At 40.6% G+C, this 25,222-nt stretch overlaps 1 protein-coding gene across 2 annotated transcripts in view; it reads left to right on the top strand.

Moving 5' to 3' along the window:
* The window catches only part of RNF157 (ring finger protein 157), an 84,313-nt gene that overhangs the window by 47,554 nt on the left and 11,537 nt on the right, over positions 1-25,222 (top strand). For both annotated transcript variants that reach the window (XM_088133394.1, XM_088133393.1), the window contains exons 3-18: positions 4,193-4,281; positions 7,626-7,772; positions 10,785-10,902; positions 11,288-11,354; positions 13,067-13,110; positions 13,524-13,571; positions 13,949-14,020; positions 14,321-14,480; positions 14,781-14,893; positions 16,778-17,016; positions 17,545-17,650; positions 18,228-18,339; positions 18,991-19,175; positions 19,663-19,728; positions 20,983-21,031; positions 23,298-23,408. In XM_088133394.1, coding sequence (XP_087989520.1) covers positions 4,193-4,281; positions 7,626-7,772; positions 10,785-10,902; positions 11,288-11,354; positions 13,067-13,110; positions 13,524-13,571; positions 13,949-14,020; positions 14,321-14,480; positions 14,781-14,893; positions 16,778-17,016; positions 17,545-17,650; positions 18,228-18,339; positions 18,991-19,175; positions 19,663-19,728; positions 20,983-21,031; positions 23,298-23,408 — 1,726 coding nt within the window. The remainder of the gene's footprint in view (positions 1-4,192; positions 4,282-7,625; positions 7,773-10,784; positions 10,903-11,287; positions 11,355-13,066; positions 13,111-13,523; positions 13,572-13,948; positions 14,021-14,320; positions 14,481-14,780; positions 14,894-16,777; positions 17,017-17,544; positions 17,651-18,227; positions 18,340-18,990; positions 19,176-19,662; positions 19,729-20,982; positions 21,032-23,297; positions 23,409-25,222) is intronic.

The raw sequence follows: 25,222 nt of genomic DNA, 5'->3' as shown, positions 1-25,222 counted from the left end.
GTTTGAATAATCACAACTCTTATTTTTAAACCTACAGTGGTGCAGAGCAGGTATACATCTATTTGCCAAACTTGCAGGGGGAAATGAGCAACTTTGGGGAAATGAACCTTGGACCTATTAGATTTGGATGAAGTCTAAACTATCTCCATGGAACACAATTTATATTTTGCCACAACTGTACTCACTGAACTTAAGAAACCTGAACTCCACCGCATGTTCATGTCATAAACACAAATGATTAGGTCACTAAACCCCTTCTCTGTCTGCATTGGATCATCATATCCTGGTAAATGACATTAGATTGTCCTTTAAATGCATTTTGGGGGCTTTTGTATTTTTCAGATGCAGTGGCTGGTCTGGTGGCATGTATTAATGAATCCATTGCAGTATCTGTGATGTGATTCTGCAGAAATCATTTGTCTGCAAAGGCAGGTTTTAATCCCTTTAAACTTCCCATTGTCTTTTCCTGCTGCTCTACACTGTAAACCCTGATATAAAAAATAATGCAGCAGACACTGCAATAGATTTGTTAATATGTACCGTCAGACCAGCCATAGCAACCATTGTGTTTGAACAATAGTTGTGTCTCAGAAATGAAAGCAGCTGCTATGTAATCTTGCTCTGGCTTAGTAATTAGACGGATTCCCTTCTGTGCGTTGGGGTTAAAGTCCTTTCAGTGTGTCACCACTGGGGGGCACCAAATCGCTTGACATGAGGGGCAGCCGCCCATTTACCCTGACTTCCTTCCTTATGAATTGGTAAAGGCCAGGTTGATTTGCTGGGAGTCTGGCAGTAATATTCAGCTTCTTGCTCATATAAGATAAGCGGTGGTCACAGAACACAATATTGTCTGACTTCTAGAAATGAACCTTTCACGTCATCCAGAATCTGAAATCCATCCCTTTTGTTGCATGAAGGCAGTTGCTAGCTAGTAAAGCTGCATTTCCATACAATTTGGGTCCCAGTGGTACAATAGCTGGGTTTCATATCTTGCTGAATGGAAGGCTGTGAAAAAGCTACATTTTCCTGGGGTCCTCTTGATGAATCCTAGTTATATATATCACCAGAAATAAGTCTCTCTTTCAAAATGATAGCTATGGGTGAGAATGTCTCAAGGTGGCAATGCCAGTTAGAGTTCAATAAGACTTTGTGGCTCAAAGAGAAACCCAGTTCTGAATTAGCAGTCCCAGTTTGCAAGTTCAAGCTTCTTCTCTGCCTAATGATTAACTGCAATGTTTGGAAAATGCAGATTAAGTTTTCGGTAAGTTTATAAAAGTCTCGCTGTGTTCCGCATGTAGAGTGTGACTGCAGAGAAGACGCACCTGTATTTCTGGAGGCGCTTTCTTAAGGCTACCATATCTGAGTTGCAGAAATGCAGAATGACCACTAGACACAGCAGCGGGATACAGAAAACACTAATTTGTTGCTGCCATCTAGTCACTCTCTGGATTTATGTGGCTTTTTTCTTCCCAATTTGTAGAACTGGGCTTGTTAGATTTCCTATTGCTTTTCATTCTCTAGAAGAAGAAATACATTTATTAAGTGAAGGCTTTTATAAACCACTTCAACCCCACTATAAAATACAGTAATAACAACACAATGTGTAGAAGTTATATAAAACATATATAAGAAAGAATAATCCCAATAATAAAGTAATAGAAAATAGAAACCCTATATAACAGTAATAAAAAACTAAAAATAAACTTACATTCCAGATTAATGGAGTAATAAAATGTATACAACCTTGGGTAAATTCACTTGGAACATAGTGTATGATAGGATTGAGGGGCAGGATGCAGGTAGTAAGGAGGAAAAAGGAAAAGAAAACACACTGCAACCCATATTAAAGTTTCACAAACAAGCTTTCTTTTCTGATGTGCAGCAGAAAGAGATCAGAGCAAGCCACAAACGCAGTAAGGAAGGGCAATGGATGAAAGGCAGATATTCTTAATTCTGGCTTGGTGTGGGTTCTAGCTGAAAAGTCAGAAGGTTTTGCCCACCAACATGAATGACTGAAGGTCACCACACCCCTCTGTCTCCACAGCCTTGATTCTGTATAGGTTGCACAAGGCCAGCGCAAGGTCTTGCTTCCCTTCCTTCTAGGCAAACTGTACACCTGAAAAAAATCTCTCCGCTTTGCTTTTTGTTACCCTATGCTGCAGGTGACCAGTACTAAGCAGCATAATTCTCTGTTTTGCCTCTGGAGTACAGCTGGTTAAATAGGGAGTTCTGAGACAGCCAGCAGAGAATCATCACCGAATGCACTGCCAGATACTGATCTAAATTAACATTTTGCTGGATCAGCAAGCTAAAAATACTCCTCCTCACTCTACTGGGCACTTTAGGCTATTATGAGAGCAATTGCCAAGCGGGAGGAAATTATAAGAGTATAAAGGGATTGCTGACAACTTGCCCTTTCTCTCCAGTGTACTGAATCCAGGTACAAATGCCGTTTGCACTTATCTCATTTATAGGCTGTAGTGGAAGCATCCTAGACATGCATAGCTGTACCCACAAATGGGGATGGAGACTTCCAAGGTTGCTCTAATGTGTCCAAAAATGCACGCATGCAAAGTCACAGAGAATATGAAGAAAATGATAGTCTCCTCTTCTAAAAATAAGTCTTCCAGCAAAGGAGGGAACAACCATAGCTCTACCTGTTTTTACCACTCCATATTGAAAGATGTGTTTTAGAGGCCTGGTCTGGTGCTTCCCAAGAAATAAATGCTTCCTCACTTTCTTAGCTCACCTGCTGCTCATAATTATTTCGATGTTAAAGCTAGAAGGGGCTTGAACCTCTGGCCTTAATTTGTCTCCTACCTCCATTTTCTCTTGACTCCTAAATCTTTATAGAGTGGCCACCATCTTGACTTTCTTGACTCTGTTGTGTTCTAGCTCTGTCTGTTAGTGAAGGGACATAATCTGTCTTGCCCCTCTTGCCTTGTGTGCTTTCTTCTTTAAGAAGTGCCTGAAGTATCCAGGAGTCCCAACTGGAACTACCTGCAAGTCATCATGCCTGCCCTCAGCCTCTGCTCCAGGATCCGTAGCAACAGCCAGAGAAAATACTGAGTGGTGCTTCCTAGAATTGGAGGGGCACAACTTTGTAAAGCTAAGGGTGACTCTTGGCTTTTGAATCCTGAGCTGAACCACAAAAAGAAGGGGATGGGGCCAATACAGATGTTTCATTCAATTTACATTTACCTGTGATTAAATTTAATTATCATTAGAATTATTTCAATCCAGGCTTACCTTTAATAATTGTCCTGTTCAGAAATATTTAAAAAATGAAAATTCAGTAGCAACTTTTGGAAATCTCTGGGAGTCATATCTAAGGCTTTGGGTGCTGTATATGACCCAGACAGAATCTAGCGGTATAACTGTGTGTTAAGGTCTTTGGGCTGGGAGATGACCTGTGTGTGATCATGGATTAAGTGCATACCCATACATACATACATACATACATATATATATATATATATATATATATATATATATACACATATTCACACACACAAGCAACTTGGTGTGTGAATAGGTTTGGCCTTATATAGTACATTTCTATTGTACATCCCTGGATATATACAAATCTGAACTTCAAGTCAGAAGGTTTCATATATTTGCTATTACTGACTTCAGCACCCTTCACAATATTATATCGTCCTTGTCTTGTTGAGAATAAGCCAAAGGACAGGTGGGAGAGAAGGCATCCCAAAAGGGATGAAAGGAGATCTTCAGAGAACAGTTTAAAGATCCAATGTAAGCTCTGCCCTTTTGCACATTCCTTGGTATACCGGATAAATATTTTTTTTATTTATTGATTGATTGATTGATTGAAATTTTTTGGCTGCCCAATTCCAGGCTAACATGCAAAAGAGGTGGAAATTGTGTTGTGATGGTACAGTGCTGTTTTTGTCATTTTGCCAGATCCTGCTTCTGAGACAGCACATTCTGAATTGCAGAATTCAGGAAAGAGCCCGAGGCTAATTGAGCTTTGGGCCATAATGCAGTGCATATTGTGATCTTTTGGGAGGTCTCATCTCTCATTCGCTCTTAAGAGTCAGTAACACATGTCTAGGCTGTATTGATTATGCATGATTGGACAAGGGTTCATTTATTCACTGCAGTTTAGGCCTCATAGTCTGACTTATACTCCAGTATTTAAACCTTGTATTTCCTCTTGCATTCTGTTTAGTTTCCATATGCAGCCCCACCTCCCCAGGAGCCAGTGAAAACTTTGAGGAGCCTGATCAACATCCGCAAGGACACACTGCGTTTAGTCAAGTAAGTTGGTGGTTTCAGAACAGGGATTTGTTTTGCACTTTGAACCTCCAACTGAATCAAAGCAGGAAAAAATACCCAAACAAAGAGGACTGCCTAGCATTAAAATGACTTGTAGTGAATGGGGCTTCCTGTGGCTTGAGGCTTTTTGAAGGGAACTTGTTTGCTTGAATGGGCTTACCTAGGAGCTGCAGAAGAGAATACAAAGTTAGACCGGCCAGGGGCATGGTTTGGTAGAAACAGATTTGCTGCTCCCTGGACCAGCCTTTCTCAACCTTATTCCTTCCAGATGTAAATCCCATAATTCCAAGCCACCTTGGTCATGCTGGCTGGGAATTCAAGGAATTATCATCCCAGCATCTCTCAAAGCCCAAGCTGGAAAGGCTAATCTGGGTCAAAGTTGGCTTCTCTGATTTGGCACCAGCTTTCCAAGGATTTTATCTTTCTAACTCAGCTTTCTGTGGCCTCTGAGGGTAGAATTGCAAGGAAATGAACTGGGACCTTCTACATGAAAAGCAAAATATAAGTTGGCAAAGATTTCATGGCTTAATTAACTGGAAACTTTGATATATAAGTTTAAATACATTGCTGGCCAAATTCCCTTGTCTAGTATATTGGCATAGGTGCTGTACAGTTTAAAGCATGCCATTATAGCTATTTCTATCGAGCAAGGCTGATCCTCTCTTTAGATGACTTGGAGCTGATTTTTTTTTTTTTTTTACTTTCCAAATCTGGGTTAAGAAGAACAACAGCAGCTTTGCAGCTTTTAAATGCAGTGACATCAGTTGTACAGAATGCAAATATATCAGAAGAGGCAAGCTTCCCTCTGACACATATTTAGGTGGACCAGTTCTTGTCCTCTTCTGATTGTACTTGTAATATAAAAGTTGAGGCTTCCTAGCTCCCATCAAACTCGAAAAACAATGGTAAGTCCCCATCTTTGTGCGTTTCTTTAATTGGTAAATACAGCTATTCAACCACATAGGTCAGCCCCTAATTCACAGTGTCATGTGGTTTGAGACTCTTGAAAGCCTGGTGGTACTTTTTGAACTTGACTTCAAAAAGTAAAGTGAGAATTAGCTCTGAACAACTGTTATGTACAGATGTTGCCTGTTGGAAGCAGTCCATCCGCTCTTGTGCAGCAGGGCATATCCGTGTGCAGCTCCTCAAGATTAACACGGAGATTAAGTGTGAACTATTCTGGAGAGGAGTTTCTGCAGTATTGTGTAAGATGATTTGACCAGCTGCTTGTCTCTTTTTGGCCTTGATCTTCCCCGCCTGGCTTTCAGGATCAGTACAGGTGACAATAGGATTTAAATGGAATTAAATATATTTTTGTTGCTAGGGTGGGATTAGAGGGGAATCAGTGGTAACTGTTTAGATCTGCCTGAAGGAGGGGGAACTTTCTTAATGGTCAGTGCCCCTTTCTTCAGTCCTGAGAACTAAATTGTTGGACTCTGGATGGCATAACAGCAATTATGAGCAGGCCACAGTAAAGGAGAGTTCTCTACCAAGTTAATATGCCCTGAATTTAGTTGCTAACTGTTCTCTACAACCTTTTTCCCCCTCGCATTTTGAGATCTAGAACTTGTGTCTTGTTCTACATACAAGCGCGTTCAGAAATTAAATGTATTAAAGCGCAGCTTAAAACAGGCATCCTTGCAATGGAAGCCATTTAAAATGCTTCTATGTAAATGCACTGGCATGTATTCCTTTGGGTTTGCTCTGTTTTTACAAAGGTAACAAGTCTGTGGCTTTCTCCAGAGAATCCAAACAATAGGCAAAGATGTAAAACATGCAAGCAAGGCTATAGGTGTTACTCATTCTTTTCATCCTGCAGTTCAGCAGTGTCAGTTTTTATTAAATCAGGCGGATAATCTGCAACCGTCACTTTCTCAGTAAAGACCCGGAAGAATTTTATTACACTAATGGATCTGCTTTCTGATTTCATATTCCTGTCCTTGATCCCTTCTGTTCTCATACTGCAGAGTTTCAGTGATCCTGCACAAACGCTGTCCCTGTAACAGCCTGGGATTTGAGTGCTTTTGCAGAATTGTTTCAGCACCCACGGTCATGTTCTGTTCCCTTGTTATCACTGGTGGCAGTGTGAAAACTCTTGCTGAAGGTAGCACAGCCTTCAGGGGAAATGATGAACGTGTTGGTCTTCCGCACTCCCACCCCCCAACCATAGTAGAGTCCAGCATGGGAGGAGAACCCACAATGTAGTCCTTAAGAGAAAAAAGGGAAAATTGGAAACTCCTGGCAGACAATAGGCAATTGCTGCTGTTCCCTCAAATTGACAAATAGCAGATTAACATGTATGTAAGAGGGATATAGTAAAAAACATTTGGATTATTTATTAAAAAGAAACATTGGAAAAGTGGAAGAGGAGTGCATACTTTGCTAGAAGGCATGTGATACAGCTGATAGGTATATCTCAGTCATCCTCAGTTACAATATTAGCTGAAGTAAGCAACAGCAGCAACACATTTTCCTAGCAAATCCCAATATTGTAATTTCAACATAGAAGAATGGAAACAACACATAGGAACATTAAAAGCCTCCTTATGTTTGCAACAATCAAAGGCCCAGCAAGCTGTCTTCAGTTTACATTAGGAAATTTCTCGGGTCTACCAGGAGATGCCAAGAACTTTCTGTATACAAAATAATATGCTCAGCTGCTGATTTCTGAGTTCAGCATCAGAAAACAGTCTCTTAACCTACCACTAGACATTCCTTCTGTAGAAAAAAAATAGAGAAATTCTTGAATGTTTAGGGGGGGGGAAAATCCCCACAAAAGCTTTGGGTACATAAACTCCTGGTGTAGTCACTAAAGCCTGTGACAATGCTAAGTTGGGAAGTGAAAGAGTTACCCTGGATTCAAGAACCCTTTGCTCTAGGTATGTCCCAGTGAAGACAGTGAGATAGTAGTTCAAGAGAAGGCGATACCTTCTCTTTTAGTTATGGTTTAGAGCCAGACTTTTTCAGGCCATGGGAACTGTAATTCTAGTTAGGGAAAATTGGCTATGTTTGAGTGAACATTTTTTTTGCCCTTAGTCTCTCACGGAACCCCATCAGGTTCTCATGGAACCCTAGGGTGCCATGGAACACAGTTGGAAAACCCTGGTCTAGAGTCCCTAAGAATCCAGAGGCAATTATTGACTGTACTAGTTATTTTGTTTTATACATACAAAATCATATAGTAGCCTCCTCCAACTTGGCACCTTCCAGATTTGTTGGGATGGCTACTCCATCCAGAAGTCCCCAAATCACTCCTTAAAAAACATGCAGGGTCTCCTGCATTTGTACAAAACTACATATTTGGGTACTTTGTTTTGCTCTATTAGGTGCACAGAGGAAGTGAAGACACCAGGAGAAGAAGTCAGCAAAGCAAAAGTCCATTATAATGTGGAGTTCACATTTGACACAGATGCACGGGTGGCCATAACCATTTATTATCAAGCCACTGAAGAATTCCAGAATGGAGTGGTGAGGTAAATCAAAGGAGAGCTGTGGAAAGGGAGTGCTTGCACCTCATTGCTACTGATCAGTGGTTAGAAGAAAAGTGGACAGGGCTCTCTGTTGTTCTGGAAGCTGCAAATTTGTAACCAAGGTGTAACTGTACAAAATGCTCAGATGACCTCTCCTCATTTATATCCAGTAAGTTGAAAGCTAGAGTTTCTAGGGTAGAAATGTAGATAGGTCCATAGTATCAAGCTGTAGGAAAGGCAGAGAAAAAAAGTGCCAGATTTAAATTGCGGTGGATATAGGAAAGGACTGTACCCTTGTGTCGACAGAAGGCAATTAGCTGCTTCAAGGGGTTTCCTCCTAGTATGCAGTAGAGTTTGATCCTACCTGCTGGATTCACTGTCCAGGTAGCTTCCACCAAATTCAATTCAAGGAGATTGATGTAAGTGAAGCAAGAAGACTGGTCCTGTTAATCCCCATGTTTGGTGTGTGATATTTGAAAATAGTATCTGTTTATACATGTGTTCACAGTATCTTTTTTTTTTTTTTTTGGCCCATATTTCTTGGGAGAGTCTAGGTTCAGAAATTGTGCTGAATTATGGAGTTTGGAAAATGTAAAAATTGGCAGCAGAATGGATAGGCACTGTCATCCTCTTAAATGCAATGGAGGTAATGGCTCCAATGGCTAAATGCATGGAGGTAGTTGGAACACTCCTTGTTGTCTTTTATCCCTTAGGAGAATATTCCCTTACAGTATCCTGAGAAGCAAATTCTATCTAGCCCGCTTATCATCTTTGCAACAAAAAGAGCCTTGCTTTGGGAATGAACAGGATGATAATGCTAGGGTTAAACTTATTAATATATTTTTGAGTGGCTTCCTTTAATATAATATAAAATTAATAGGTGTCAATGCAGTTCTATTAAGCATAGCACTTCCCATCACAATGATGGCATTATCTTGTAAAGGAATTACATTTTTCCCAGCAATAAAATACTGCAGATTGAATAACAGTGAAAATGGTATTATTTTCCAAGAAGAGCACTCCTCTGAGGAAATTCATTTTAACTCATGACAAGCAACTACACATTAGGTAAAATGAATCTATGTGCCAAGAGCCAGAATGTAGAAGGTTTAAGAATTTCCCAATATGTTTTGGATATGTATGGTATAAATAGCTCTATAACATCTTAAATCAGCAATTAAATATAAAGAACTAGATGAACCTCACCTGATCTGAGTGGCAAGTGTGCATATGCTTGTTTGTATGTGTGCACGTGCACATACATGCATGTAATATGCACACCACACATATTCCAATAAGGAAAAATGAAAATCATAAGTTCAGAAGGAAATAATACTGCAAAAGAACCCCCCGCCATTCTGGAAAACTCAGAAACTGAAAATTACAATATGGAAAATAAAGGCAGTGATAGTATACAAAACCCAGTTTACAGTAACAAAGTATTCTAGCATTGGTCAGTTAATTACCATTTGCATGAAGCTGATAGGTAGGCCATCTAGCAAAGCCTGGGGCATTAACACTGAGTTCCAGTGCTGGGCGAAGAAATGAGATAAGGGCCCACCCAAGTGGGAGGCCAGGAGGTCCAGCCTCAAAAGGACCTCACATTTAGACGTATCCTTTTGAAAAATATCCTACAAAAATAAAGCCAAGTTATCTCTCTTTTTTTGGTTCTGATCTGTGTTGTCATGTGTTGTTACTTTTACTTATTAAGGGCTTCAACAATAGAAGTGGCCCCACCCTCTCTGGGTCTCTGATAGGGACTGGGCACAAAATTCACACAGCGACTCACATGGACAGCTAAGAAAAACGCATGGAGGAAGGGGAGTCAAGAGGCAAGACAGGTATTAGGGTCAGAAATAGAAAAGATTGTAGAGTTGAGGGCATAACTAATAAGTTACTGCTTATCGTCTAGCTCTTTGGTAAGCTGGAATGCTGGAGAAGAAATCAGCTAAGCAGAGGTTAATGGCCCCACTTGAAAAGGTGACCTCCGGGGTCCTTGGAACAATTTGAATGACTGAGTCATAGCTTCATGCCTGCCTGCTCTGTGGCATGGCAGCATTTAGCCTAGAACAGCTTCTGAGGGCCACACACACAGGATGCACCATGAATTGGTTTGTGATGTATCACTGCAGATTCTCTAAACAGTACTATTGTGGATGTGTGCTGAAAGCCAGCCTAAACTGAAATATGCTGATGTTATGAAGATGCAAATGAGGGCCTCTAATCGATCAGCATGGCTGGAAATTAATGAAGGCAGCAGGCTGGGTTGCCCTGAAAATAAGACCTCAGGTTACTATTAGTGTTAGTGATTTTTCGTTCGAGAAGTTGATATCTCAGTAAACAAGACAATAGCAAATTGGAGAGGGATAAAACAAACATGAAAATGAAACATGCTGTCATGCCTGAAAGAAGAGCTCTTGTCTTGGGTGATATCTGCATTGGATATATTGGTTTATGAGAGCCAGTTTGGTGGAGTGATTAAGAGTGCTGGATTAGAAGCCAGGAGACCAGGAGTTCTAGTCTTGTCTTAGGCACAGAAGCCAGCTGGGTGGCTTTGGGCCAGTCACTCACTCTCAGCCCTAGGAAGAAAGAACTGGCAAGCCGTTTCAGAAAAATGTCGCTAAGAAAATTCCAGAGACTTGTTCCTGTAGCCGCCAAGAGTCAGGATTGACTCAAAGGACAATGACAACATACTTGTTTAGGGATGAATTTTTAACACAGCTTTCAGGGGCTCAGGCACTTTTTCAGTGCAGCTTTGCAATTAAAATGATCATCATAAATTTCTAAAACAGCAGTATCAATAAAACATATTACAGGCACGCAGAAATGATACATAACTTGACTGCTGGAACAAGAAAGACTTTATGAGTCAGTCAGACAGTAGCTTTAAAAAGGGCTGCCTGAAGATGATGTGTGGAGTGTTCCACATCTTGGAAGCCTCTTTGCTAGGTTGGGAAGACAATAAAAGCATCGCGTGTGGTTGTTCACTCTGTGTTATCTGCTTTTTTCTGGCAGTTACATCCCCAAGGAAAGCAGTTTACACTCTGAGACGGTCCATTACAAGCGAGGTGTATGCCAGCAGTTCTGTTTGCCTTCCCATACTATTGATCCCTCAGAGTGGACTGAAGAAGAGGTAAGGTAGAAGCAGGCTTGAAAAAAAATTAACCCTGAGAAAGTCTGTTTTTGAGCTATTATCCTATTTGAACTCCTATTTCATCAGGGCCTAGGCATTCTGCACAAAATAGGGATCTTTTCTATCAACAGAATATATTACACCAATGGAGTAACTCACGTATGTTTGTCTTTTTAGAAAAAGCGTTTCCAGACATTCCTTTCTAAATGAGAATTTCTCTGGGTGCCTGCATTTGTAGAATTGCAAGCTTGCGGTTATGCTTGCTGGGCACAGTGAATTAGTATGTGAATTGTAGTCATAATTCTGCTGATGTAGAATTGTATGTACCAGTACTTTACCCCATCCCCTAAGGTCACTTGCCTTTTTACTACCTTATCCTTTGCAGCTGAGCTTTGATCTGGACCGTGAAGTTTATCCCATGGTGGTTCTTGCAGTGGTAGACGAGGGAGATGGTAAGGACGCTCTTAAGGTTCATTGTTCTTCTGTGTAGTATATAGCTTACTTTTCTGTTTAAGGAAATAGTGACAAGCAAATTTTTTTTAAGTTTTCAAAAATTAAAATTGAAACTAGAACCACTTACTAAAAGCATGGTGAAGAAGATACACCTTTAATTTTGAGAGGTGTTGGACAAGTGAAGCTCCTATGGATGTATTTCATTGCCTGGGAGCAATGGAACAGAAGGCCAAGAGATGCAGAGCATTCCCCGGAACACTCTGACCCCTCCTAGTGTTCTGGAGGTGGTCCATCCACCAAACAGCCTGTTTCATTGTATGGGATGTCTTCTGCAACCCCTGGAATGGGTCAGAATATTCTGGGGTAGAACATTTTACCACTAGAGTAACCCTTCTCCTGTGTGCCAGATAGATAGTCTTCTCCTGTGGATCTTAATGGCCAGACAGACTCCTAATTAGAGAAGGAACGAGAGAGAGTGTCACTAAATCATTTTGGGTTTTCAAGTTTATCACAACTTGTGATAGTTGTGTCTGGTAAGAAATGGATATTCAGTGGAATTTTTAAAGTATTAGACATGATAGGATTTCTGTATTTTCTGCAGGTTAGCAAATTAGCTGATACATTTTAGTTGCAACTTCTAGGCATTTTTCAAAGATAGTCCTATGTAGAGCAGATTGAAGTCATCAGAACAGGATGTAATCAAAGCATGGGTAAGCACTGCTGAATCTCTCTGGCTTAGGAAGAATTGTGGCTAGCATACTGACCTTAACTGTGCAAACGTGCTCCTTGCCATAGCCATCACCCACAAATCCAGTGAAGAACAAGAAGTTCTCCCAAACTGTGAGCCTACTCTATCATGGGGATTGCATTCCTATCCAAAACAAGGTGTATCTCATTTCAGTTTCATACTTAGCAACAATACCTCCATTTTCTCTGGATCTAATTTCAGGATGTTCTCCTTTACCCAGCTTGTTACTGAACTTAACCAGCTACCAATTGCTTCTTGGAGCTGGCTGGAAGGAGCAACAGAACTAGGTGTCATCAGCATGTTAGTGACACCTGTTCCAGAGCTCCAGATGACTTCCTCCAGTGGTTTCAGGTAGCTATTGAATAGGATGGGCCCAAGATGGAACCCTGTAGGATGCTGCCACCCTATTAACCAAAGTACAAGACCGTACTCAGCATCACCTTCTGGACATGGGCCTACAAGGACTGGGACCACTGTAAATCCCAGTTTTCTTTGAAAGCATGGTCAATGTATCAAAAGTCATTTAGAGATCCAGGAAAACTAATGGGATCGTACTTCCCCACTCAGTTTCAGCTATAGGTTTTCATTAAGACAAACAAAATGACCTCAGTACCATATTCCCACTGAAAGCTAAATTGGAATGGGTGTAAATAATTAGTATCCTCCAGATGCACATGGAGCTGGGAAGTGAACTGGCATGTCTTGCAAGTTGTCACTATACATTCTAAAAATTACTTCCAATTAAATGGATTGTGTGCCCTGTTGAATATCATTAGTAACTAAAACCCTTAGAAAGGCATCTGTAATGAATCATATATGCATATTTAATTATCCTGATTATAATTTTGGTCAGTTAAAACTACTTCTGTTAAGGACAGCTGCAGGGGAAAAAAGTAGCAGTCTGCATCAATTTCTGCATAAGTGCGTGTCATTCTCAACCTCAACTTTGATCTTGTCTTGCAGAGCATATGGGTCACTGCCATGTATTGCTGGCAACTTTTGAGAAGGTAAACATGGTGTTCTTGCTGATCCCTTGTGCAAAATGCATGAACCCAAGTTCCCATGTTGAATGTATGAGGTTGAACCAATGTAAACAATAAATAAATAAAAATATATAGACACGAGGTTGAAAAATATATAATGAAGTTTATGAATATAGTGGTCCTTTTTGAGCAGTGGAGTTACATAGACTAATGCCGGGCGAGTAAAAATGGTCTGAGTTAAAAAGGGAGCGATTGTTAAATTTCTGAAGCACAAGGCAGGCATGACGTGAATAGGATACATTTTCTTTGTTCTATTCTGTGGTGTACAGTCGTGTTTTAGGGAGTGAATTCTGTTTCATCACACCTATCCTGTAAAGTTTCTTTTGATGAACTATGATATTGAAGTCCACCTGAACATTTGTGTTTCTTCCTCTCAGCATGCAGATGGCGGCTTTTGTGTGAAACCCCTCAAACAAAAGCAAGTGGTGAGTGTGTGGCTGGTGGGATCAGGTTCTCTGCTTTTCTGTACATATTAGTTCCTGTTACTTTTTAGGAAAAGCTGCTGGTGCAATGCCAAGGAATTTGATGGCCATGCAGCCCATTTCCAACAGTATTGGTTGCAAAGAGCTTTTATATCAACAAGTGAGTAAAAAGAAAGGTTGTCACCAATTCACTGGAAGCATGAAGACGATTTCCTCATACTATGGAAAGGTGCCTGTTCAGATTAGATAATGCAGTTTTTCACTGGAAAAAAATAGAACAGAGTTGTTTCTCAGGCTATCTGCAATCTCTACTTCTGGAGCTTCATATCCCTTTTCAACTCCTACTTTCCCATGTAACTTCAGTGTGTTGCTTTTTCTAGGTCGATGGAGTGAGCTATCTCCTTCAGGAAATTTATGGGATAGAAAACAAATACAACACACAGGATTCAAAGGTGAGAACTAGAGCTAAAGATGCAGAACAGTGTACATGTTGTACACAGTCTTGACCAGATTGTCTGGAAAGTTCTATGTTAGAAATCCCTCCCTTCCTTCCTTCCTTCCTTCCTTCCTTCCTTCCTTCCTTCCTTCCTTCCTTCCTTCCTTCCTTCCTTCCTTCCTTCCTTCCTTCCTTCCTCCCTCCCTCCCTCCCTCCCTCCCTCCCTCCCTCCCTTCGGAATGTCTTTTCATGATTCAAATTCACTATGGAAATTGTAAGGCCATGCATACCGATTATAGCAAGCTTTTCCATTCAGGTGGCAGAGGATGAGGTGAGTGACAATAGTGCAGAGTGTGTAGTCTGCCTCTCCGATGTCCGGGACACCTTGATCTTACCTTGCCGCCATCTCTGTCTCTGCAATACCTGTGCTGACACCTTGCGCTATCAAGCTAACAATTGTCCCATCTGTAGATTGCGTAAGTCCTGATCCTTTTTTATATTTTGAGATTGGGTCTTCTGTAGAAGATCAGATGCTTAACCTGTTTGAACTTCTCCCTCTGAGAAATGAACAACACGTATACCCAAGATAGGCTAAGATTATTTAACTAATAACTGTCAGAGGAAAAAGGATAGTGTAGCCAATCATGACCATAATTTAGCTGAATTTTGGTGGTCATAGTCAGCTATTGCCCCAGTTGGTTTATCAGAATAATTTCTAGCAGAATTTGAAATTTGTTTATTTCCTTCCCCCTCCATCTCCCATCTCTTCCTCACAGCATTTCGGGCCTTGCTACAGATCAGAGCTATGAGAAAAAAAATGGGACCCCTTTCTCCCACCAACTTCAACCCTATCATTGCATCCCAGACATCAGACTCAGAGGAACACTCAGTGAGTATTGGAAGACTAATTATTCAGATGCTGATCCTGCCTCATCTTGGCTGAGATGGTCTTCTGGGCTGTTCATTCTTTTGTTGGAGAAGAGTTGAGCACCATGAGGCTTTTTTAAACTCCCAAGTTTAAAAACTGTGCTGTAGAGGAGTAATCCAGAAAGAAGTGCCACTGACAACGAAGTGGCAATGGAATTACAGCTGGGAGTAGAAAGCCCAGAGCTTATCTAAATCCACTGAAAAATTCTGAAGAGAAGTAAGGGCCAATTCACACTTTAGGCAGCATTTATTGGGTTCCTACTTGTGTTTGAGAAGAAGGACCATGTTTGAGAAGAAGAACTTGTCCATATTTCCAGACTATGTCCACTGCATGCTGACAGTGTGAAAAAAGAAAAGACTTGGATATCTTCATTGTGCAGAAGGAAAACAAATTGCACAAATATACTATCTTATTCAAATTAATTATACTAAAGTGAGAGAGACAATACAGTAGTAGTGTTTTTCAGAGGTGTACTATCTTTCTCAACTCTAGAGGAAAAAAATGTATACTTTGTTTAAGCATTTTAACTTGTACAAATGCCAAGTAAGAAAGAAGCAAAAAATCCTCTGGGATTCCTAAAAAACAATGAAAAGGCAAAATATATTTTCTAAAAATAAGGAAGAAAAAATTACAATCTTTCCTCCAGATTGCTCCAGGAGCACAGCCATCATTCCCCAGGCAGAATCAAGCAAATAAACATGATGCACCAGAAGCCAGGGCGGAGAACCAGGAGCCAGAGAACTTGCTGGCATCTTGGCAGATGTGATGATTAAGGCTATTGCTTGTGCTATATTTTAATGTGCATCCACAGTTAAGCACAGATCTAGTATCAAGTTTAGGGGAGAACTGGAATTTCTCAGTAACTAGGTTGCTCTATTCCAAGCCAGTAAGGCTTTCTGAACTATACTGCTTCAGCCTGCAGATGGAAGACTGTATTGTTAAATGCTCCTCCTTATTTACTGATTTGTCTTTAAACAACTGCACTTAGAAAGCTTGATGCTGGGAAGGAGAATTTGAGCCTAATCTTATTCAGTCTGCTTTTTGGAGAATTGATAGACCATTTTTCTTCTCATTTCTACAAAAGTGCCATGTGTCATCTGTAGAAGTATGAGTCAAGAACCTATCTGCAAGAGGAGTGAGCTAAGTCTTTATTTTTAGGACAAGAATATGGAAGTATGTGACCACAGAGGTTTTTTCTAGTTATGTCCAGAAAGATTGCTCTGCGTATGTGTGGGTTTCTTTCCGTAACTATTTATCCTTTTTCAAGCCATAAAACCATAATTTTGTCTACCAGCTGAAATTCTTCAAGCTAAGGAATCCAAATGATTTGGCCTAGAATAAAGCATTCAACTTAAGCTACTATTAATTAATTATTATATGCCTTGACCAAGGCACAGCATAAAACAAAGCAGTGAAAAGATAATAATTACAAATCAATCCAGTAAAACTAGCTCAGACCCCAGTAAACCAGCAATAATGCTACCTTAAAACAATGCCCTGGGATAGGAGTGAGTGAGTGTGTATATGTACATATTCTAGGTATTAACATAGACCTCTCAGCTAAAAAAAGGATAGAAAAACTAGACACTGCACTAGCCCACTAACCACAAACAAAGGTCTTTAACCTCCTTTTAAAGGCCATCAGATTTCCAAAGAGATGAAGGGAGGAAGGGAGCTGATTCCAGAGTTGCAGGGCCACTCTTCCATCAATGATCTTGGTCTCTCTATCTGCTTTGCTCTTTTTGAGAGATTCTGGAGCTTTCTGTTCTGTCTTGAGCTTCCTTGTAACAGTTCCTGCTGTTCAAGAGTAACATCTCTTTCTTATATCCTTCTTTGTTCCTCTAGTCTTCAGAAAACATCCCCCCTGGCTATGAAGTGGTCTCCTTGCTGGAAGCTCTTAATGGTCCTCTCACTCCATCCCCAGCAGCCCTTCCACTCCATGTGCTTGGGGACAGCCATGTGTCAGGCATGCTACCCTCCTATGGCAGTGACAGCCATTTGCCTCCCATTCGAACACTGTCTTCCCTTGAACGCTTGTCAGATTGTGGCAATCAAGGACCTAAGTTGAAGAAGAGCCTGTCTAAGTAAGTGGACTCCTGCCATCTCCCTCCTGTACTGCAGTAGATGTTCTATAGGCTGTAAAGCCTTATGGCTTAGAGACAGTAAACTTAAGGGATATGGCTCTATCCCTTAAGTCTACTGTCTCTAATACAGGGGTCAGCAATCTTTTCAGACAGAGAATACCATCACATGATTTTGCGTGGTGACACAAGCACCATTATTTAATTATTATTACAATTAAAAATAAATAAAAATGGCCAGGTTCTCATGAGAGAACACAGATCTCATGAATTTCTAGGCATTTCAATTTTCTTAAAAAAGTAATAATTTAAAAAATGCTGAGGGCCCATGAGTGTCATCGAGTATTGTCACAGGTGCAACTATTATTCACAGGTGCCTGCAAACACTGTGTCAATGACTGTCTTTCTAATGTACCTAGCTAGCTCTCATTGGCTACTTGGGTCTCCTTTAGCATTTTTGGGACTCCCCCTGCATTCTAATCAGTGTTTTTCTTACAAAGGAGTCATTCTTAGATTGTGTCTTTTCACCAGGTCAATCTCACAGAATTCTACGGTATTACATGAAGAAGAAGATAAGACTTGTAGTGAATCTGAAGTCAGGATTTCCAGGAGGAAGTCTCCCTGCCCTCATGAAGAGGTGATTGTTTTAATATTCCTGTGGGTTTTTTTTTTTTAATTGTTACATGAGCCTTGCTGCTGCTCAACATTTTTCTTCCTGCAGACATATGGTGTACAGCAGGGTTCCTCAACCATGGCAACTTTAAGACGGGTGGACTTCACCTCCCAGAATTCCCCAGCCAGCTATTCTGGCTGGGGAATTCTGGGTGTTGCAGTCCACACATCTTAAAGTTCCCAAGTTGAGAAACCCTGGTGTAACATTTTATAAGGCCTATCTTGAAAAGGTTACATTTTCCAGTGCTTGAGTTGGTTTGGAAAAAATGACTCAAGATCTTCCAAATTTTCCTCTAATTCTCACATCTTTCCTAATTTAAAGGTAATTTGGGAGACTCTACCTGTTTCCCCCACCCTTGATGCCTTTCAGAATTCTCAGTAATGGCCATGTTGGCTGGGAAGTTCTAGAACTGAAATCCACACATAGTGAGGGCGCCCTGGTTGGGGAAGGCTATTCTAGTGGTCAGACTGAGCACCCAGTTTCTAATAGTTGCTTTACAGCAATAGTTTTTTATTATAGATTATGTTTCCCTGTTTTTCAGGAATGTGGTGTGACACCTGAGAGTGAAAATCTCACCTTATCCTCCTCAGGAGCAATAGATCAGTCTTCATGCACAGGAACACCTCTTTCTTCTACCATTTCTTCCCCAGAAGGTACAGTAGAAAAGGTGCTTCCTATCACTTTTCTGCCTCCAGCTTGATGTAAGTTGAATTTTTGTGCCTTTGAAATAGTGTTGATTCCTGGCAACTTTCTAACTAGTCCTGCGGTTTTCTTGGCAAGATTTTCAGAAGTGGATAAATAATAAGAACCTGATGCACATCCAATCTGTAACCTGGTTCCAAATTAATGTTTTCGCATATGTGCTGCCTCTATCTCCTGTATTCCAGGATACTGTATTAATTAACTTATTGTGAGCTACGCTATTGCATTTGTGAAGAAAATTGCCAGTTTATAGCTTCATCTGTAGGCTTTGAGCTGAACAAACTTTTTATGAGCTGTCCAGAGACCTATAAGCAGACGTTGGATATATTTAAAGAGTGGAGTGGGGTAGGAGCTAGGTTATGGAGCCTATTGACTGTAATCTGAGCACAAGAAATGTAATTGTTCAGAGTAGAACCATGGCTGGATCTGGGGCTCTCTTAAATACTTCTGGTTGATTGGTTTGTTGTTTGTTAAAGTTTATCCCACCATTTTCGAGATTGCAAATAGTGAAATGCAAATACTGTAACAGTGATCAGCAAGGGTGGCTCCTCTAACATGTCTCTCCAACTGTGTCTTGTCTGCCACCTCCCTTCTTCCCTTAGATCCTGTTAGTAGCAGTCTGGCTCAGTCAGTCATGTCCATGGCCTCCTCCCAAAGCCAGCACTCCGAAATCAGCACAGATACCATGTCTTCCATGTCAGGCTCCTATGTAGCCCCTGGCACTGAAGAAGATGGAGACATGGCTGCATCCCCTGCTGTTGTCAGTGAGGTACCTTCAGAAGGAGATGTAAGTAGATCAAACTTCAGACCAACCAAGGGGCAAGCAGCAGAAGCTATGGTACAAGGGGATGAAAAAAGTAGGTCTTGATGCGATGAAAGCTAAATTTGTCCATAGGCAGGCAAAGTACTTCATATAATGCTCGTCACTTTTAAAGAAAACCCCACATAGTGGTTTTTAAAAAGAGTCCAGTCCATGTTTTGAATGGAGCTTGACTGGGACACATCTAACATCCAAGATATTATCCAAGATAGAACAAGCCACTATGACATTGTTCTGGGAATAGCAGAAACTATGATTCCTGGCAGATCTTCTCAGTATCTTTTCAAATACCCATTTAGGGAGGAAGTAAAGAAGTAAATTAGCATTCCAGAAAGACAAGCAATGTTTGGTTGTGCTTGGGTTGGTACTACTGATGCGATTTGGCAGATGATATTTTGTGCTTATAGGGTAGTCATCAATCAGCATTTTTCAGTTTTCTCTTCTCTTCTCTTAGTCAACCCCTGTTGAGTCTCCCGATGCAAATTTTGTCAGTATCTCAGCAGAGGAGCGAGATGCAGAGGTAAAGTTCTATATCTGAAAGCTTGTTTGACATGTGGGACCCGAGGGAAGTGAGCACTGTCTTTGATCCAGAATTGCAGTTTTCATTTGTATGCAAAATCTTTTTTAACAACCTAGTACGAGGCAAAACACAAGTGGAAATCACAGGGTAAAGTAAAACAGTTAAAGCCAGAAGTGTAGGTTAGATAGCTAGGAATCATTCATAGGACCAGGAGCCAGGTGACTAGTGGTATTCCAGATTAAAGCAATGAGGAGTTGATATAGGAAATGGGAACCATTCACAGAACAACAAGATGCAGGAAATATTCTGGATCAATTAGAGAACAGTTTGGCCTGACTCGGCCATCAGTTTAATTCCTCCAAATATGCTGGGCTCAGAATTCCCAGCTAGCAAGTCCATTATTCATACTGATTTTAAATTCTGGAAGTTGTAACCCCACTACCTTTGGAAGAAGTAAAGAGCACCCCTCCAGAGATCCAGATGACCCCTGCTAGCCTTTCGTAAGGCATTAAAGACCTGGCTATTCCCCCAAGCATTTGGGCTGGGAAGTTAAGTGAACTCTGCTGGTTGATTAGTTGTTATTGTTCTTGGAAATTATTTTTACCACCTTGGACATTTGGATTATGGATGTGATTCTTGTTGGTTTTCATTCTTATATGCTGCCCAGAGTCATTGCTATAAGATGGGCGGCCATAAAATCATATAAATAAATCAATAAGCAAGCAAGCAAACAAGCTAGTTTGGAGAAACCTGATGTACTTAAACTGGATCACTGTGGACAGAATGGTTAGCTGAGCCTATTATTTAGGCTCCCATTCCATTTTGTGCAGTCCATCCAGTTGGGTTCACCAAGATTTTCCAGCTGAATTCATTCAGTCAAGCATGAGAGTTTCTTGTGTGTGACTCTTGTATTGTAACTGTTCCTTTTGGTCTATTCTAAATTACTGCAACATACTTCTAAAAGAAGTTTACATTGTGCTTTGTGCAAAAAAAAAAAAAAGAAGAAAAAAGTGACTGTCTACATTCCAACATTCAGATCTGTGACTCCAAACCTTATAATTTGGAATAGTACAGCCAGCTCAGAACATTTCAATTCTATGTGCTCTTTAAAGCAAGTGCTTGCAAAAAGATTTCCTAGGATATAGCTTTCCCAAAGCACCTCAGAGGATAGACTCTGCTGTGGAAATTTTAATATCATCCTCACTACATGCTGAGTCATTCATTTATATATTCACACCTTATCCTTTTTGGCAGGGGAATGACGTCATGGAGGAAGATGATGCCTCTCCCACACAGGAAGATGGTAACACAGAATACAGCATTGCTTCATGCCCCATGTTGGTTCTCTTTCACATCTAGCACAGCCAGGGTTCATCCTGAGCATAGCAGAGAGCAGGGCTGAGGAACGTTGCCCTTGGGCAAGCTCAGTTCTGCTAACGGAATTGCTGTAGTTTGAAATGGAAGGCCTTCCATTCTTCCTTAAATGAGCAGGTAGAAGAAGGTTTGAAAATATGCAGAATTATAGGGACCTGCCTGTTTTCCTTTGTTTATTTTCAGCAAAGGTGGGCAGAAGTTAGAACCACAGGTAGATATCTGGGTGATAAGCAGTAGATCAGCAAATGATTTTTGACTCTAGCTGTCTGAGAATAACGAGGGCTAGAATAATAATCCCCATTCAACATTTAATTGTTGAAAAGACATTTGGAGAGAAATCAAAACTAGGTTTTTTGTTTTGTTTTGTTTTGGATGACAGGACTTTTATCAGCTTCAGAACCAAGTTCCAGATTCCTGAAGAGAACACGCAGAGTTCTGTAATTCTGACTGTATATCCACTCAAGTTAGCATTTTGTATCTGGCTGGCAGGGCATTCTAATAAAACAAAAAACCTGCAATCCTGGAGCATCTTACTGATTTTAAGATTTATTCTTTCACGGTGGGATGTAATTTTCATTCTGTACGTTTCCAATAAAAACAAAAACAAAATTAAAAAGGCAGTTCTTCCCCCCCAAAAATCAAACCATAGAGTTTGATATTTTAAGGTAGTCTTTGTTCTTCTCTTGACATTGAATCATTTCATGTGTTCCATTATTAGAATTTAGGGATTTAGTAAGATCATGGTCCAAAAGTCAGTGAATTGGTGTCATTAAAGAGAGAAAGACACCTAGGATTTTCTTCAGCCCCAAACTCAGTTTTCCTTTTCCAAGGAGCAGACTGAAGATTAGTGTTACAAAGTCTCAGCTTGCTCCTTTGAAATTGAATGGCTAAATTCCCATTCATTTCCTTGAAGCTATCTAAAGGTCAGGCAAGTTGTTGTTATTATTAAAAATAATTTTATATTTCCTTTTGAGGCCATCCCCTCTACATGTTTCCGCTTTTGTTTCATTCTGCAGTCCAAATTAAATCTGAATATTAACAAGAAACACTATTAGGTTATCTTAAATCTTATGAAGGCAAATCTTATTAAAATAAACACCATGGTTGAGTAGATCACTGTTCATTGTCAGTGTAGTCAGAAATGTATCACATTGATGAATGTTATTGGTCACTATAGAAATGGGAATTCCCCCTTTTATTTTTTTAAATGAAATTTTGTTCTATTTTTTAAATTCAATTTTTGGAAATGTAGGAAAATAAAAAAAAATATTTAGATGACAGTTGCTTGTACAGGATCTTGAAACTACCATTACAAACATGAAAACATAGTGCAATAGTAAACCATGAAGTGGGAGAGAAAACCAACTTTGGATTTATAGAAAAAGAAGTCTTTTTTTTTGTTTTTTGCTGAGCTTGCTCAAAGCTTGCAACAGCAGACCGATGTACACAAATAAACCTTTACCACGATTTCTATCCCTGTCTTTCTCTTGGCATCTTGCCCAGAGTCTCGAAACCCGTAGCTTTGGGGAAGATGCTGAGAATTCTCAGAGCCCGTTGACCAAACGTTACTAGAACTACCTGGGGAGAGGATTGTATCCAGACTGGTTCTGCTGTCTTGTTACAAGAGACTCAAGTTTCTACTGTGTTACGTTTGCTGAGAATATTCCAAAGGACATAGATGCCAGCCAGAGGCAACTTAAAGCACAAAATAGGCACTTTCCTTTAACTTTCTCTGTGGCTCTGTAACAGGTTTATTTGATACCTTTACAGACAAGATCAAATAACTTCCTAGGTGCCATTTATATTTTCCATATTGGCAAGGATAAAGCCTTGAAATAGGAAATGAAAATGGAGGTGGTGGGAGGAAACCAGCCACAGTAGCTTTTGGCCGCTGCATCCCCTTCTCTTATTGTCCACTCTCTACCTTAGTCTTCCTTGACCTGATGCCTTCCAGATATGTGGAGACTTCAGCCCTCAGAATTCCCAACTAGTAGACACCCCCTGATTGAGAATTTGGGGACTTGATATTTCAGCGAACCTGGGAGGTAGCAGGTTGGAGAAGGCTGCTCTACCTTTTTGGCCATTGTTGAGGTTTCCTTCATTTCTGAAATGTGTCATGTTTTCTGCTCCCTTAAGGAGGAGCAAAATTAAAACAAAGCCTCATCTCCTCTCTAACTGCATTAACTCCTTTGCAGGCCAAAGGACAGGCGCATACCTAGGTATGGAGTGTGACAATAACAATGACATTGGCAACGCAAGCGTGAAAGTTCTGGACAATAAGGTGTGCTCTGAGGCCCGCTTACCTGGTGAGTGGCTGTCTGCTGAACATGAACTTTGAAGGGAGGTGGGAGGACGGTTTCTTATATATCCCTCCTCTGCTTTAAATCCCGCCACCACCTGTGAGCTGCCAGCCATTAATCTTTGTATATACCCACCAGAGCCATACAGTGTAGGGAAATGGGTAGGAAGGAGAATGCTATGTTGTGTGGCATCTTCCTTATACTTAAAACCACTCTCTCTTCCCTCCCCTCCCCTCCCCTCCCCACCTCTGCCCGTAGAGATAAAGGTCAAGTTCCCTAAATACAAAGCAAGCCCCTGAGGTGGCTTTCTTCAATGAATGCTGGTAATTGCAGTTTCAGTACCTTCTGGGAACCTGCTTAGAGTTCCTTAACCCTTCAGTCTCTAATCTTTGCAGACTCTAGGAGCCATGTTTAACCTGAACGGCATCATTTGTGGTATCCATTTTTATTTCCTGCTGTTTGCCTTCCTGTATCCCCTTTCTCCTTGCCCTGCTTTTTCCCCCTCACTCCTTTCACAATCATTCCTCTTTCTCGAACCCTTTCAGATCCAAAAAAATAAAGAAGGTGATACTAGTGGCACAGCTGGCTTCCGAATGGGCTGTAAACCCCCCAGTCTCAGTTTGCCTGGCTCTTTCACAGAGCTACAGTGATCAGAGTACTTTGGAGGGAAGCCACAAATTTAGAAACAATTTAAGGGTGTCATTTGAAGATGATTCCACACATTTGCTATAAGAAGTAGGTTGGATAGTTAGATCTGAGCCCAGATTTGATCAAAGTCAGGATTCTTCCCAACAATGTCAAAGGTTCCTGCATAAGATGACAACATCTAGAAAGGTCTATAGAAATAAAATACACAGTCTTCTACTGGCAATTAGTTCCACTAGATAGAAAAGAAACCTCTTGGGTTCTTATTCTAGAAAATCCACTTCAGCTTTCCCATCCTGGAGTCTTTTGGAAGTGTTACAGCTCCAATAATTCCCAGACCGTAACCATGCCAGCTAGGGAGTTATGGGAATTATAGTTGAACACCTCTGAAGGGGATACCAGGTTCAGGAAGGGAAATTCATTTGACAGTGTATTTCATTCAGTCACTGAAATCAGCCATTCTTTATTTCCTAGCATAATAAGAGCTAATTACTGCCCCCAAGCTTATTTTATGTCTGTCTAGAAGTCCTTAGATTTCTTTTTATCCTTACACATAGGAAGCCCAATAATGACAGTTACTGAAAAAGCTTGAACATAATTTCATTAGAATCATGTTTAGTATCCTTTGGTTAAGCCCCAGTATCACACCCCCAACTTCAGTTTGTTACTAATTCTGGGTATGTTTTGTTTTGTCTCTGCTCTTTCATTGATCTTTTTGCCCCACTGGATTTCATCACTGTGAAAGTTCATGTTCACTCTGCGCCAACACAGTACCTGTTTTTGTTTTTCCTTAACCCATGCTTCCAACCCCTTCATTTTCTTTATGTTGTTGAATGGTTGTAAATTTTACTGACTGTCCTTTTATGGGTCTGGAGGAAACTGAAATGTGGATTGAATGGATATGCAAATTAACACTGTCAATGTCCGGGGCTTATTAGATTTTGTTTTTAAAAAAGCAGCTTGGATTTCTAACACTGCCCAAGTTTGCAGATGTAACTTCTACAGATTTCAATTAGATAAATATACCTCACTCGCTTTGGTGTGTACCTCAGATTTTTAAAACAGAGGTGCACCGGACCCTCTCCATCATGTCAGTAAATTTGACATCATTCCTAAAACCCTGGCAACCTATTCCGTGCTTGCTTCACCTTCCCCAAAGTTTCAAGGCTGCCTCT

Source organism: Python bivittatus, unplaced genomic scaffold (assembly GCF_059951505.1).
Source record: "Python bivittatus isolate LINGU-HERP-01145 unplaced genomic scaffold, Pbiv_v1 ctg000080_np1212, whole genome shotgun sequence".
Classification (NCBI taxonomy): domain Eukaryota; kingdom Metazoa; phylum Chordata; class Lepidosauria; order Squamata; family Pythonidae; genus Python; species Python bivittatus.
The sequence above is the reverse complement of the archived record's forward strand: the minus strand, read 5'-3'. Positions and strand labels throughout refer to the sequence as shown.